The sequence below is a fragment of the Typopeltis vanoorti genome, chromosome 12 (assembly GCF_054136105.1).
Source record: "Typopeltis vanoorti isolate ZY-2024b chromosome 12, IOZ_Tvanoo_1.0, whole genome shotgun sequence".
In the NCBI taxonomy this organism is placed as follows: Eukaryota; Metazoa; Arthropoda; class Arachnida; order Uropygi; family Thelyphonidae; genus Typopeltis; species Typopeltis vanoorti.
The window spans coordinates 132,796,171-132,810,888 of NC_143560.1; the positions used below are offsets into that span (position 1 = coordinate 132,796,171).

At 37.8% G+C, this 14,718-nt stretch overlaps 1 protein-coding gene across 2 annotated transcripts in view; it reads right to left on the minus strand.

Annotated features, from left to right (window-relative positions):
- SH3PX1 (sorting nexin 33-like protein SH3PX1) overlaps nt 1-14,718 on the minus strand; it is a 434,063-nt gene that overhangs the window by 149,142 nt on the left and 270,203 nt on the right. For both annotated transcript variants that reach the window (XM_090401212.1, XM_090401213.1), the window contains one exon: nt 14,095-14,198. In XM_090401212.1, coding sequence (XP_090257338.1) covers nt 14,095-14,198 — 104 coding nt within the window. The remainder of the gene's footprint in view (nt 1-14,094; nt 14,199-14,718) is intronic.

Below are 14,718 nucleotides of genomic sequence, written 5' to 3' on the forward strand. Positions count from 1 at the left end.
GAGCAGGGGAGTGAAAAGAAGGTTTTTTGCATGCAGAGTTGTGAATGATTGGAATGCCTTGCCTGAGAGTGTGGGTCTACAGGTGCAAAGAAATGAGAGAATATGAATGTGTTTAAGGCATGGTTGTGGTGAGCTGTGTGCATGAGAAAAGGATCTCCTAGAAGAGTCTTTGACTCCATGGGGTCTTGGGATGATGATGGTAATACTACTACTACTAATAATAAAATTATAGAACAGATGACGCAGTTTAATTATTTTGGCTACATAATAACATATCTAAAAGATAAAGATACAGATGAAAAAAAAAAGAAATTCCAGAAAATCTGTGGATCAGTTAAAAGGACACTGAAAAAAAAAACAAGACAAGAAACTGAACTAAAATTTTACAAAGTAATGGCCATTTCCACTCTGTTATATGGTTCAGAAACATGGATGGTTAAAAAGAAAGAGGAAAGTAAAATACAGGCTGCACAAAATAGGCCATATAAGAAATGAGGACATCAGAAAAGAACTAGATATTTATAACATAAATGAAAGATTAAAGAATTAAGAGAGAAATGGAAATATATTAGCTGCCAAAACAGGTGGACACACATAGACCAAAGGGAAAGAGACAGAGGAAGACCAGCGACAAGATGGAGAGACCAGTGAAGCCAGAACAGGCAAATGCCTAATCCTTGAAGAGAAGGTGATAGTAGCATTTGCTGTGGTTCTGTTAAAATAGCAAGTTGGATTCAGATGTCTGTAGGTGAGGTGGCACACACCATAGTTAAGATCATGAAAGTTGACAAAGTGGATATGGAAGTAATTTTTTTTTTTTTTTAAACTTGCAGCATTATCAAAATAATTTATAACTTGCAGGGTTGAGTGTTAGGGAGGAGGAGTTTTAATAGCCATCCTGTTATGTCTTTACAAACTGTCCTACTTGCCTGGTATCTATATAACAGAGGAAACAAGCTTTTATGCAGCTAGTTCCTAAAAAGGGAAAGATAAAAATCAGCCATCAAGTTATTGTCCCACTGCCTTCACCTCAATACTCTCAAAGGTGAAGGAGAAGATTGAACCAGCTTCTTCGCCACTTAGAGACCTATTGGTTATTTTGCAATCACCAATAGGGATTCTGACTTTCTCATTTTAAAGCAAACCTCCTTGCTATCCTTACCTACCTCATGGAAAGATCTGGAGAACATCATGTAGTCACTCTTAATATTTCCAAGGCATTTGGTCAATTCTGGCATTGTGGTCTTCTTTTCAAGCTGACATCTTATGATCTTCCCTATTCTTTATCATTGGATTGCTACTACCTTCCTCTATGGATATTTGAGTACCATGGTGGATGTTTCTTCTCATCTAATTTTTCCATCAATGTTGGAGCACCTCAAGGCTCTCTCGGCTTTCATCTACACCTTTTCTTCTATACATCAATGATTTTCTCTCACTAATGTTCAATCCGACTCATAGCATTGCTGATGGTACACTCCATTCCTCTTAATAATTCACAAAACCTTGTAGTATTCAGAAGAAAGCTTCAGGATCTTCTATGACTGATGATGCCTTAAACAAAATCTACTTCTAGCCATTCTCAAGTGAGATGAAGACCCAATCCTGCATAAAGCAGGATCTTATTTCCCAGAAGAAAAACTATGTCTCATGCTTTCCCTCACCACTGAATAACATTTTCCACTCAACCAAGATTAGTTTTCTTTTCTTGGGCTGACTTTTCACATCTAGCCTATACTGGCAATAAACACATCACATCCATAGCCACTTCAGCCTTGAAAAGCACGGGCTCTTTTTTTGTTTTAAAGATTACTTCTCTTCTGTAAATCTTAGAATACTGTTCTCACATATGGGAGCATCAAAATTCTTCACTCAGAATGCTAGATTTTTTCCAGAAGAGGTACTTAATAGATGACACTATTCTCAGTAACTTCCTCCGATCAATTTCCCATAGATGCCATGTTTCTGCATTATGCATTTTCTATTGGTATTTCTATATATGCTGCTCAAATGAGCTGAGCATCATTATTCCTCCACTTCATTCTAATCATGTACAACATGGGCAGTTGTACATGTCAACATCCTTATATTGTTCAGTTCCAAACTCACTGAACTAATTTTTCATCTATTCTTCCTTAATTTCATATACCTGTCCTTTGGAACAGCCATCCCCAATGTATAAAACCTCCAACTCTTCTAAGAAATGCATTAATAGATTATTTTCTTCTCTTCTCTAATCAGACAGCATCATGTCTTGTGTTAATGAAGAAGGCAGTTATGTCTCCCATAGAGAAAGCATTCTCTCTCTGTTCACTGTGTGGTCTCAACAGTGCTCCCTGATAAACATGCATTACCTCGGAGCATTATCTGGCAGAGTATCTGACAGCTGGAATATTAAATTTCATCTTTTTAGTATTTCTTTATCTCATAAAAAATTTCATACATAAATTTTAGAATCTTAATAACCTAGATACCAAAAGATCTTGAGTTGCTCCAGAAGTAACACTTGTCCTATATCATGTCTGTACTATTTCATGCTCAGTCGGTATCTATCCAAATATATGGAAGCAAATCTATATTCAAGGTTAGCACATGATCTTCATGATTAGGCTACTTGTATATGGAGTCTATCGATTTCACTTTTTTTTTTCTTTTAAATTAAATATCAGCTCCACACACAAAAAGTCCCAAGACCTATGGCATGACAGTGCTATGTGTGGGTAAGTGAGAGATGGAAGAGAGGAATGTGTTGATGTGCTTTTTGAAAAGCCGAAGGTTGTAATCATTGGGGAAGATTGTTCCAAAGAGCAGAGGTGTAGGAAATGAAGGGAGAGGATGAGAAGTTGATTCGATGAGTTTGGAGTTGAACTGTAAATAGGTGTTGATGGCAGCTGCTTTGTGTTCACACATGAGCACAGGAAAGTGGAGGGATTGTACTAGCCAGTTCAGAGAAGCAGTGCTGATGAAAATACCTGTAGAACAGATAATGCAGCAACAGAACGTCTATAGGAAAGTGACTAAGAGGGAGGAGGTGAGGGAAGTGTGATAGATTAAGTGAATGGCTCACTTTTGTGTATAATCAAGCATTCTGAAAGAGGTTTTAGGTGCCCCATGCCAAAAAAAGTTTAAATCCGCCCTACGGTAGGGTGGATTTACGCTTTATAAAGTGCAGGACAGAAGTACTGTATGGAACAGAAAAGAATACAGAATTCTGGAGGCTGAAGAAGCTGTGGATGTGGTGTGTTCATGCAAGGATAGATTGGATGTGCGAGTAATACTGTCAAAAGTGAGGGAGAGAACAGAATGATCTTTCTTTCTTTTTAGAAATGAGACAGGACTACATTTTAATATTAAAATTCACCAGGTTATCCTCACCTCACTTGAGAATGGCAAGGAGATTGGTGTTTAGGAAATCAGTTAAAGATCTTGAAGCAGGAGTTACCTGAGCACTACAAGGTTTTGAAAATGAAAAAGAGGAGTGGAGAGTACTTTTGTCAGCAAAGCTATGAATAGAACTAGATGTCAGAGAGAGAGAGAAGATCATTAATATATTGGAGAAAGAGCGTAAGTGACCATACTGAGCCCTGAGGTATGCCAGCATTAATTGAGAAATCTAACGAAAGAAAACCATCTACAATAATCCATAGTAAGCGGCCAGAGAGGAAGCTGACAATCCATTCGCAAAGGGAGGGAGGGATACCACAGCTTGCTTGGTAAGGAGGCCATAATGCCAGACTTCATCAAATTCTCTGGAAATATCAAGAGCAACCACTTGAGTTTCTTCAAACTTTACCACAGCTTGTGTCAAGAGGTGGGTAGGGTTAGCAAGGTCTGCTGTGGAACGAGAATTGTGAAATCCATATTGATCATCATTAAGTAATCACTGATGAAGTAATGAAACAGTTGGCTGCTAATGACCTTTGCCATTGTTTTTGAGAGTAATAAGGTCAGAGCAACGGGAGTGATAGTTTGATGAATGACTTTTATCTCCCTTTTTTGGGAACAGGATGGAAAAAAGCTTATTTCCAGGCTGTGGGATAGATGCCAGATGAGTATAACAGCTTGAATAGATGATGCAGGATAGGTGTGAGTTCTGGAGCACAAGCCTGTAGTACAATTGGAGGAATATTGTCAGGACCAGGAGACTTATTGGTATCAAGGCTGTTGAGGATTTTTCTGATGTCCTTCTAATGAAATTTCAGAGAAAGCATAGTGTGAATAATTTGTGGAATGGTTTGAGGAGTTCTTCCTTGGTCAGCTATGTGAGAATTGGCAGAAAAAACTGATGCCAGGTCTGCTTTTTCATTGAAAGATGTTACCATTATACCATCATCTGGTTTCCCTTCACCCAGAAGTTGCATCCCACAGCCTTGGCAAGTGACCAAAAGCCACAACTGCTGTTAGGACAGGGGACAAGTTTACTGCACTTGGTCCTAACACAGTCTGCTTTGGATTTGTTAATGATTTTTTGCAGTTGTTATGAGCTGCAATGCAGACTGAGTGAGAGGCTGGGGTTTTTGATTGGAGCCATTTGACATATGTTGAATTTTGATGGAGGCTAAAGTTGAACTGTAAATAGGTGTTGACTGACAGCTGCTTGTGTTCATATATGAGCACAGGAAAGTGGGGGGGGGGGATTGTACTAGTCAGTTCAGAGGTTAGTACAGGTTTGTTTCGACAGCTTTGGCACAGTTGTTGGAGACCAAAACCCTGGTTCTCCAACTCCTTGGAGAACCAGGGTTTTGGTCTCTTGCCAAAGCAAGAGACCAAAAGACCATGGCTCTACTGCCTCATCACCCACAGAAAAAGCCAATCTTCTGGCCTCATACTTTGCTTCAAATGCATGCATAACTGACGATGGTAAATGTTCCCCAATCATTCCAGACACCCAACATACAATGCCCCCTATATCCTTTTGCCAGGATGAAATCAGAAAAATACTGTCCCAATTAGACACAAAAAAGTCTCCTAGCTCCAATGGCATTCCCCCAATTGTTCTGAAAAATTGTGCTCCAGAACTGACCCTATCCTATGTCGCCTATATACTCTCCTACACCACTGGAATCTATCCCACAAACTGGAAATTGGCCTATATTCAGCCCATTCCCAAGAAGGGTGACAGTTCACTGCCTTCCAATTACCATCCTATCTCGCTTACCTCAGTCCTGTCAAAGGTAATGGAAAAAATCATCAATTCCCACCTCCTACACTATCTTGAAGACACTCACCAAATAAATGACCACCAGTATGGATTCTGCCACTGCCGATCAACAGGAGATCTACTCACATACGTCACCCATCTCTGGACAAATGCTATAGAGAAGTTTGGTGAATCTCAAGTGGTTGCACTAGATATCTCCAAAGCCTTTGACTGAGTCTGGCACAACAGCCTACTAGGCAAACTACCATCATCTGGTCTGACCCAGGACTTCTGTAGGTGGATTGCCAGTTTTCTGTCTGGATGCACACTGTTTGTGATGGTGGATGGCTCCCTATCCTCGCACCACTCAATTAATGCTGGGGATCCACAAGGTTCTGTCCTCTCATCCCTGTTCCTGTTGTACATCAACGACCTACTGCAATTGACCTCCAACCCAATTGTAGGTCAATGCACAACACAGTTTTGCAGATGACAGCACACTACACTCCTCACTTGCATTCGATAAGCCTTACCCTACACAACTCACTTCATCCTACAGAACATCAACCACCACCACCACCACCCTCAACTCCGATCTCCAAGCCATCGTACAATGGGGTTCGGATAATCTCATAAATTTCAATGCCAACAAAACCCAGTTCTGTACAATTTCACATAAAAAAGAACAACTTTTTCCCAGTATCCTTTTCGACGATACCCAAATTTCCAGACAGCCTGAGATCTCGCTCCTCGGAATCACCCTCACATCAAACCTCTCCTGGCACAAATATATCTCAAACATTGCATCCTCAGACTCAAAAAAACTAGGATTTCTCTTCCACTCAAGACGTTACTTCACCCCTGAATAGCTACTAACATTATACAAGTCATAAATCAGCCCAACTATTGAATACTGCTCCCGCATATGTGGTGGGGGCCCCTAAAAGCTCTCTCAAAATGCTCGACTCAATACAGAGGAGAGCAATTAGACTAATCAATGATCCATCCCTTACCAACTCTCCCCCCCCCCCCCCCCCACTTTCACACAGACGTTTGGTCTCTGCAGTAAGTATATTTACAAATATTTCCATGGGAAATGCTCATCCGAAATAACATCAATAATTCCCCTGCTCAGTATTAAGCTCATTGGAACGCATGCTGCTGCACAATATCCCTTCACAGTACACCTAGAAACAACCAGAACGAATTTTTTTTCCTCTTCCTTCATCCCTGCAACTGCTGCACTGTGGAACAGTCTCCCACCTGCTGTGTTTCCCAACGAATACAATTTAAAGTAATTCAAATCAAATGTATGCCACATTTGATTTGAATTTGCAAATGAGCAAATTCCTCGTTTCCCAACCCACCACCACCCATACACGATACTAATGTACTATAGGTTGACCAATCAACCTCCTGTGTATGGGACCAACATAAAAAAAAAAAATAAAATAAATAAATAAAATACTCTGGGTCAGATATTGTTACAGAAAGTTTTTTTAACTTAGTTATAAATTAAATTATAACTTGCCAAGAAATTATTTGCTTGTTTAATCCTTTATCCAAGTGTAAGAAGAAAAGTGTCCTATTCTAATATTTTATGATGTTATTTATATTATTTATTATTATGTTTAACTGTTTATTTGTAACATTTCTACTCTTTTTCTGTTATCTTTCCTATGTGTACTTTACTTCTACTCTGTTAAATCTTTCAGTTAAGTGCTCTTCACCTTGTTCTAACTTAAGCCAATTAATTTAATCCCCGCTTGTAATCCTTTATTTTGTAATCCTCAATTACTTCCAATGACTGTTAGCGCTGTTAGTGAAAAGGCCTCTAGAATGGGCAACTCACAGTTACAGTTAACTATTTCCCACGAGATATAATTCAGGGAAAATTTATTTGTTTTTCGACTGTGCCACCCTGAATCAATGTTATAGCATGGGAAGAATAGTTATAACACTTATAGAATAGATCACTTTCTAAAATAATGAATTTAGTTTAATCCTTTATCGATGTGTGAGCAAACAAAGTTTGCACCTGAAAATATCTTCAGGACTGAGGAAAGTGTGCAACACCAGGCAACTCTGAAAGGTGGACCAAGCTATCATCACTGCTATCTCAACTTTTTCAACTATCAACATCTTTCTTTAAATCCAGAGTAATTTAATAATAATGTGGCACACCTTTTGACAACTCCTATAGGTAAAGATGACCTCTCCATTGCTTCTGCCTTGGTATCTCCACCTCTGGGCCTGGCTCCCACTGACGAGACCTCAATAAAGGTCGAAACCGGTCTGGGTAGTGGCCCTTCCCTTAATGCATAACATTATACATATCCGCAAGGAGATGTATTTTGCATTGTGGGAGATACTGAGATAGGAGTGATGATAGCTTGGTCCACCTTTGCTCTGAGTTGCCTGGTGTTACACTACATTTCCTCTGTCCTGAAGATATTTTCAGGTGCAAACTTTGTTTGCTCACACTTGGATAAAGGATTAAACTAAATTTATTATAGTCTAACCAAGGGAAAAATTAAACTTTCAACATCTTTCTCTAAATCCAGAGTAATTTAATAATAAGGTGGCACACCGTTTGGCAACTCCTATAGGTAAAGATGACCTCTCCATTGCTTCTGCCTTGGTATCTCCACCTCTGGGCCTGCCTCCCACTGACGAGACCTCAATAAAAGGTCGAAACCGGGTCTGCCTCCCACTGATGAGACCTCAATAAAGGTCGAAACTGGTTGGAAGCTTGGGTGATGAATGGCAATGCTGTAGCCTGTGAAGTTTTAACTGAGGCTTGGGTGTTGCTATCACCAAGGGCCTGCATGGTGGGGTAATGAATGGCAATGCTGTAGCCTGTGAAGTTAACTGAGGCAAGGCTGTTGCTGTTACCTTTCATGAGCAAATCAGCGTTTCTGACTTTCTGATCCTGCGGGTCGTTCATTATTGGGTGATCCGGGGAATTTTACGAGTTTTTGGAAAGGTATCCCCGCACTTAAACAAAGGGAAACCGGTCTGGGTAGTGGCCCTCCCCTTAATGCATAACATTATACATATCTGCAAGGAGATGTTTTGCATTGTGGGAGATACTGAGATAGGAGTGATGATAGCTTGGTCCACCTTTGCTTCAAGTTGCCTAGTGTTGCACTACCTTTCCTCAGTCCTGAAGATATTTTCAGGCACAAACTTTATTTGCTCACACTCGGATAAAGGATTAAACTAAATTTATTATAGTCTAACCAAGTGCAAAAGTAAACTTTCTAAAATAATGCCTGAAATAGTCAGTCATGGCAATTTGTCTAATTTAAGCACACAGGTTCAGTTATTTTTGTGAGACAGTGCATTGGTCAAAAAGGCAGGCGATAGTTTTAAGCAAACCAAACATGTTTATTTTACCTTAAGCACTATACAATATGACACACATTAAACAATTTCTCCTATTTTTACCATGCAATTCATACTGCTTGAATAACTTACTTTACAAACTCTAAGCAATTACTGGCTGTTACAATCAATATCATTGGCTAACATTCTTCTCAATAAATATACTAATTCTCAGCCTCAATAACTTCTTATAACGACTTATATAATTATTAAATTTATAGAAACATATACAGTCCTATCAGTCTTGAAAATTTGGGGCAATTCTGCTGACTGCTTTCGTCGGTCCTATTTCCTAGTCTTTGCTGAACGGCTTTTGGCGGTCATTCTGGTGTAATCCTCGTCTGGGATTTGTAGCATAGTTCACCGTCAATTTTGGATCTACTGTCGGCCCCATATATCTGGTCGCGTGTGGCACATTCCGCTACTGAAAATACATCTCGGTAAAATGATCTTCCTCTACTGGGCTTTCTTCCCCGTGCCTAGGAATCACGATCCAGCAAACTGCAGCAAGACAAAAAAACTACAGAACTTGTAGAACTCACAGAATCCTTTTATATGATTCAGAGCTCCTTGTCTTTAGGGTCAGAGATCCCCGAATCTTCTGTAAATAACTGATGTCACTGTTGTCTTGACCTTCAGATTTGGCAACAATCTCTACATCTACATGACCTTCAATACCTTTGTTTACTTTCAAGTTGCCAACATAATCTTGTCTTAACTTAAAGAATTACTTTTAACTTTCTATTACATCAAACCAAAATAATGCACAATTTTAACCTTTATATTATTTTTATAATTTGTGAACAATTTCTATATAATTCTTTTTGTTAGTCAGCTTTAGAAGTTTACAATCAGCACTTCTCCTTTAAAATACAGTAGTTTACAATTTTGTTCTTTCCACATGATTTATGACCTCTGTAAAAATCGATGTCAGAAATTTTTTTATAAAAATTCACCGTATCAAATTTTACAATATGGAGATAACACTGATGAGACCTCAATAAAGATTAAAAACTGTCTGGGTAGTGACCCTCATAATGCACAGCATTATACATGTCCAAAATGATGTATGTTTTTCATTATGGGATATTAAGGCAATTAATGTGAAGTCATTAGCCTCTATATACAAGTAGCTTGGTTGTAAGTATACTTTATGTGCAAACTTTGTTTGATTTCACAAAGGATTAAACAACAATATTATTTTCATCGCAAGTTTAGGTTAATTTATAATCAAGTGAAAAAAAGAAGTTTCTATCCCTATATTCAACCCATGTGAAAAAAAGAAGTTTCTAACCCTATATTCAACCCATGTGAAAAAAAGCAGGGGTGGATACAGGTCTGCCAAATTGCCAACCCACTTCCATCACCTTTGTTCTCTATTAAAACTGACCAACAGCAGAAGTTAAGAATTTTACATACTTCTAATATTGATATTGAAGGTGGAACAAAACCAAAATCTCCTTGCAATTCTCAAGTGGGATGAAGGCAGTCTAGCAAATTTCAATGCTACCAAAACACCGTCTGTCTTATTACCCAGAAGAAAGTTCCCACTTGACTCCCTCTTACTTTTTGATCAGTTTTTTCTTCCTCAATTTTCAAAAAAAACTTGGTTTTCTTTTTCACTCAAAACATTACTTCTCTCCTGCTCAACTCCTAACACTTTATAAAACTCAAATTTGACTGATCTTAGAACAAAGTTGTCATATTTGGGATGGTACACCTAAAATAGTCCTAAGAATTCTTGATTGTATACAGAAACATAATCCTCCTAACAGATGATCAGATCTCCACATACTTAAGTCACTTTCTCATGAATGTTGTTTCTGCATTATGTCTTTTAAAAGTACTTTCATGAGCAGTGCTCCAACAAACTGGTCACTATCATTCCTCTGCTATCCTGGTCAACAATAACTTCAATCCATGTGAAATGTTAAACCAACTTATCTTCTTTCATTCCACATACCTTTGTTCTTTGGAACAACCATCTCCATACCATTTTCCCCCAATGAGCATAAGCCATATGTTTCTGAGAAACTTGTTAACAGATTCCTTCTTTCTCCTTAATCACGTGCTCCTACACTGCACTGTTGTGTTATTGCTTTTCTGACTTCTTGTGTGAGCTTAATAATAATAATAATAATAATAATAATAATAATAATAAAGAGACTAATTTGCTATCCCTTTCCTATTATCATTATTTTTATGCTATTCATCCCATTATTATTTCCATAGATGGGCAATGTTCTACTGAACTGACTACTATTATTCCTGTTTTCTTCTAATCTCTCTCTCTCTGTCCTATTTACAGGGTGTTCGGGATAAATTTGACAGTTTCGTAAGGAAAAAGAAAATCTTCTTTGTATCTATTAAATTTAATGAATTGACAAAAAAACATTACAGGCAGAGTTAATTACAATACTATCAACAAGATTTACTCAAAATAACCACCATTAGCATCGATCACAGCTTCAATTCTGCTTCGGAACCTCGAACAAGCTGATGCTACAGTCTCCCTGGGAAGGGCCGCAAAAACTGTTTTAATTTTATCCATTAACTGGGCTTTTGTATTACTGGAAGTGCGATTGGTGTCTTTTTCAACTGCGCCCCATACAAAATAATCCATGGGGTTAAGGTCTGGGGAGTTTGGAGGCCAAACATTTGGACTGGTGAAGTCGTAGAAATTTTCAGACAACCATTTTTGACTTTTCCCAGAGGTGTGGCAAGGGGCCGAATCCTGCTGCCATACATACGGCCTACCATTGGCTACCCTTGTTATCCAGGGCTTGACTACAGTTAGCAACTCCACGAACAAAGCCCGAATTCCAATGCCAGGGTTCTTCAACACCTGTTCCTGCAGATTTGCGAGGAATTCTGCTGTACGAACGCAATCAGATCGTCTGCTAGGGATCTTTCTTCTTGCTACATCCTCGTAGTCACCATTGCAAGTCTCTAGTTCATGCCTGATTGTTTTTACTGTATTCAGGGAGCATTGGGCAGCAGTCGTAATATCCTTATTTTGATGGCGTGCACGAATCATCATGATACAAGTTATTCTCTTCCATGATTCAGGTTGGTTCCAGCTATCCATCCCTTCTGACATCTTGTATATGAATGAAGAAGGGTCCAAACTTTTAAATGAAGAGAAGTGTGTGTTAATACATGTAACTTACGGAAAAATATAATTAATTATAAATATGTCAAATTTATCCCGAACACCCTGTATATTCTAATATAACTCTTATTTCCATTTATCTATTAAGAGACACAAATTAATAAATACCAAACCAGCAATAAAGTCAAACCAATTTTAACATATGATCTGAGAGTCAGTTTAGAAACAAAGCACTTGATTAACATTAAAACTCATTGGCAGACTCAGAAAGTTAAAGAACTAAATAAATAACACTAATGACAGAAAATATCATAAATGAAGATTATTTATTTAGCGTTTGGCTAAGAAGAATACATGCATATGCCAACACACACACACAGAAGAAAAAAAAGGACGTACAAGACAATAAAATGCATAAAAGATGTATAAAAAATACAATAGTATGAAGTGATTTATGATTATTTGTATATAAAAATATACAAATAATCATAAAATTAAAATTGAATGTCTAAGTTTGACAGCCAATCAACAGCATCTGTAGAAACTGTTATAAAGTCAGTTACAGGTACCATGTAGGCTCTGTGAGGACAGTCAAACATATGTTGTATAATTTAGTTATCCTCACCACAGTCAGAAGATGAGTTTGGTCTTATTTCCCAAGTAAAAAAGGACGCTCTGCACCTACCATGGTTGGTGCAAACCCTATTTAGGGAGGTCCGTATTTTTCGAGGTAGGTCGAACTCTGATGGAGGACTGTTTGGGTTAAAGATAGTCTGCCAGATTACTGGGGCTTGGGTAGTCCATTCCACCTGTCATGATATTGTTGCATCATGGCTCTCAATGACAAGTTGTTGAGCCATTATAATAGGCAGGTGTCTTGACTTAAGCCTCTGTGATGTAAAGCTGTCAACATCAGAGTGTATAGGAAGCAGTGGATTCTGGCAAATTTTGTTATATTCACAAATCAGGTTGTCTTGGTGTTGCAGTTGCGCCAGTTGTATGTGGCTCAGAACTGGTAGCCAATATGATGGAGTAGTCTTTACCGTTCCAGAAATGATACACATTGTCTGAATTAGGATGGTATTAATTAATTTAACATGTGCACTGTTCAGCAGTTGAGTAAATGAGGCCCAGAGCAGATGTCCTTAATGTGGGAGCACAAGCCCCCAGATTGTTCTGGCAAGTTATTGCAGTATGTTATTTCTAGTCCTGAGTTTGGCAGCAAAATTGGAGAGATGTCTATTAAAGGAAAGAGTTCTGTCTAGGGTTATGCCCAGATACTTTGGATTAAAATTCTGTGGTAGTATGTTCCCATTTAGTAGCACTCTTAAGATGTCATGTTCCATGCTATTGTTCAAATGGAAACAGCATGTCTCAGTCTTGGTAGCAGTTGGAATAAGATGCCACTTCTCAAAGAAGTGGTTTAGCTCCTCTAGGTCACTAGTTAGTATATGCTCTATAGTACACAAGTTCTGATGTTGGAATGTGATGCACATATCATCAGCATATGTGAATTTTCTAGATGTTGTCCATGGAAGGTTAGAAATATACAAACTGAATAGAAGAGGGGGGCCAGAACTGACCCTTGTCTGAGTCCATTGTTAAGTGTTCTTGGCTTGCTCATATCATCATCTATAACTACCTGTATTGGTCTATTACACAGAATAGAGTTGATCAGATGGGTAATTTTTTTACATTTCAGTATTTTAAGAAGCTTGTAGATCATACCGTTCCTCCATATGGTGTCATATGTGGCTGTCAAGTCGATAAAGACTGCACCAGTTTTAAGGCATTTTTCGAAACCAGATTCTATATGAGTTGTTAGGGCCAAAACTTGATCTTTACAGTTGTACCTGGGACTGAAACTAGCCAGTTCATGAGGGAGAGTCAATAATAACAGAACTAATTCTATTGTAAATAAGTCTTTCTAATAGCTAAAGACAGACACTGAGCAGTGCCATAGGTCTATAGCTTTCAGGTTTATCAGCGGCTTTCCAGGTTTCAGAATGGCTATTATCTTCAATTTTTTAAATTCTGCTGGTAATCTGCCACTCTGTAGAATATTAAAAAATAATTTTGTCAGTTATACCATTGTATTTGGTCCAGAGTTTTTTAAAAATTTAGGATGAATATTATCAAAAAAAAAAGATAAGGAACCAGAAAGAAACAAGAATATGCTGTGACTTTCTAAGGACAGTTGCTTTATAATAATTATATTAAGATATCATCACAACACAACTTTTTGACTGCACTTGGTTTAATGAGGGATTCATTATTTTATGGATTTTACTTAATAAACTAGCTTTTAAATAATTACTTTAATTGAATGAGGCATCCATGTATATTTCATTAATCAATATGAATCACATTCAAAGAATAAACACGTGCATCATACTATTTTATATGACAGTACACATATACTGAAATCAAATGAGAACACAGAAATAAAACTTACGGCCTGCATATTTCTTTGTTTGATCCTGAACTACACCAAACATCTGTTTTACACAGTCATCCATTTTAATGACAAATTTACCAAAATAATCTGTTTGTTTTTCACTACAAGAAAAATAAAATTAATCAGTCCACACTTTTTTTTAATGTGGTTCCCACCCACAAAAAGGTTATTAGCAAACCTATAGTGCATTTGTACCATGAATGGACTAACATATAGAATATGCATATTTATATTTAAACACTTAAGCATTCACACGTGTCACAGTAAAACATAACATTTATTTTACAAATACTTCAAAAAAAGTGATACCCACAAGCGCTGCAATCGCTATGGTAAGCTAAAGATTCGTATTTCTCTCTTGATCAATTGGCTGGCCTTTTTAAAAAAAGATGCAGAGACAATAACCTTATTCCGATCTGCATCAGGCTAAAAAAGAAATTTACGTCCGCTAAGGCACTCCGTATCTATGACCGCACAGAAAAAGCAATGCTTAGAGAACAGATTCAAACAGCCTGCCAAAACCTAGCTACAACACAAAATCTGGTTTCTAAATTACAATCAGAACTATCGAACTATGTTAATCCAGACATTCTACAAACACTTGAAAGAATTACTGACAAT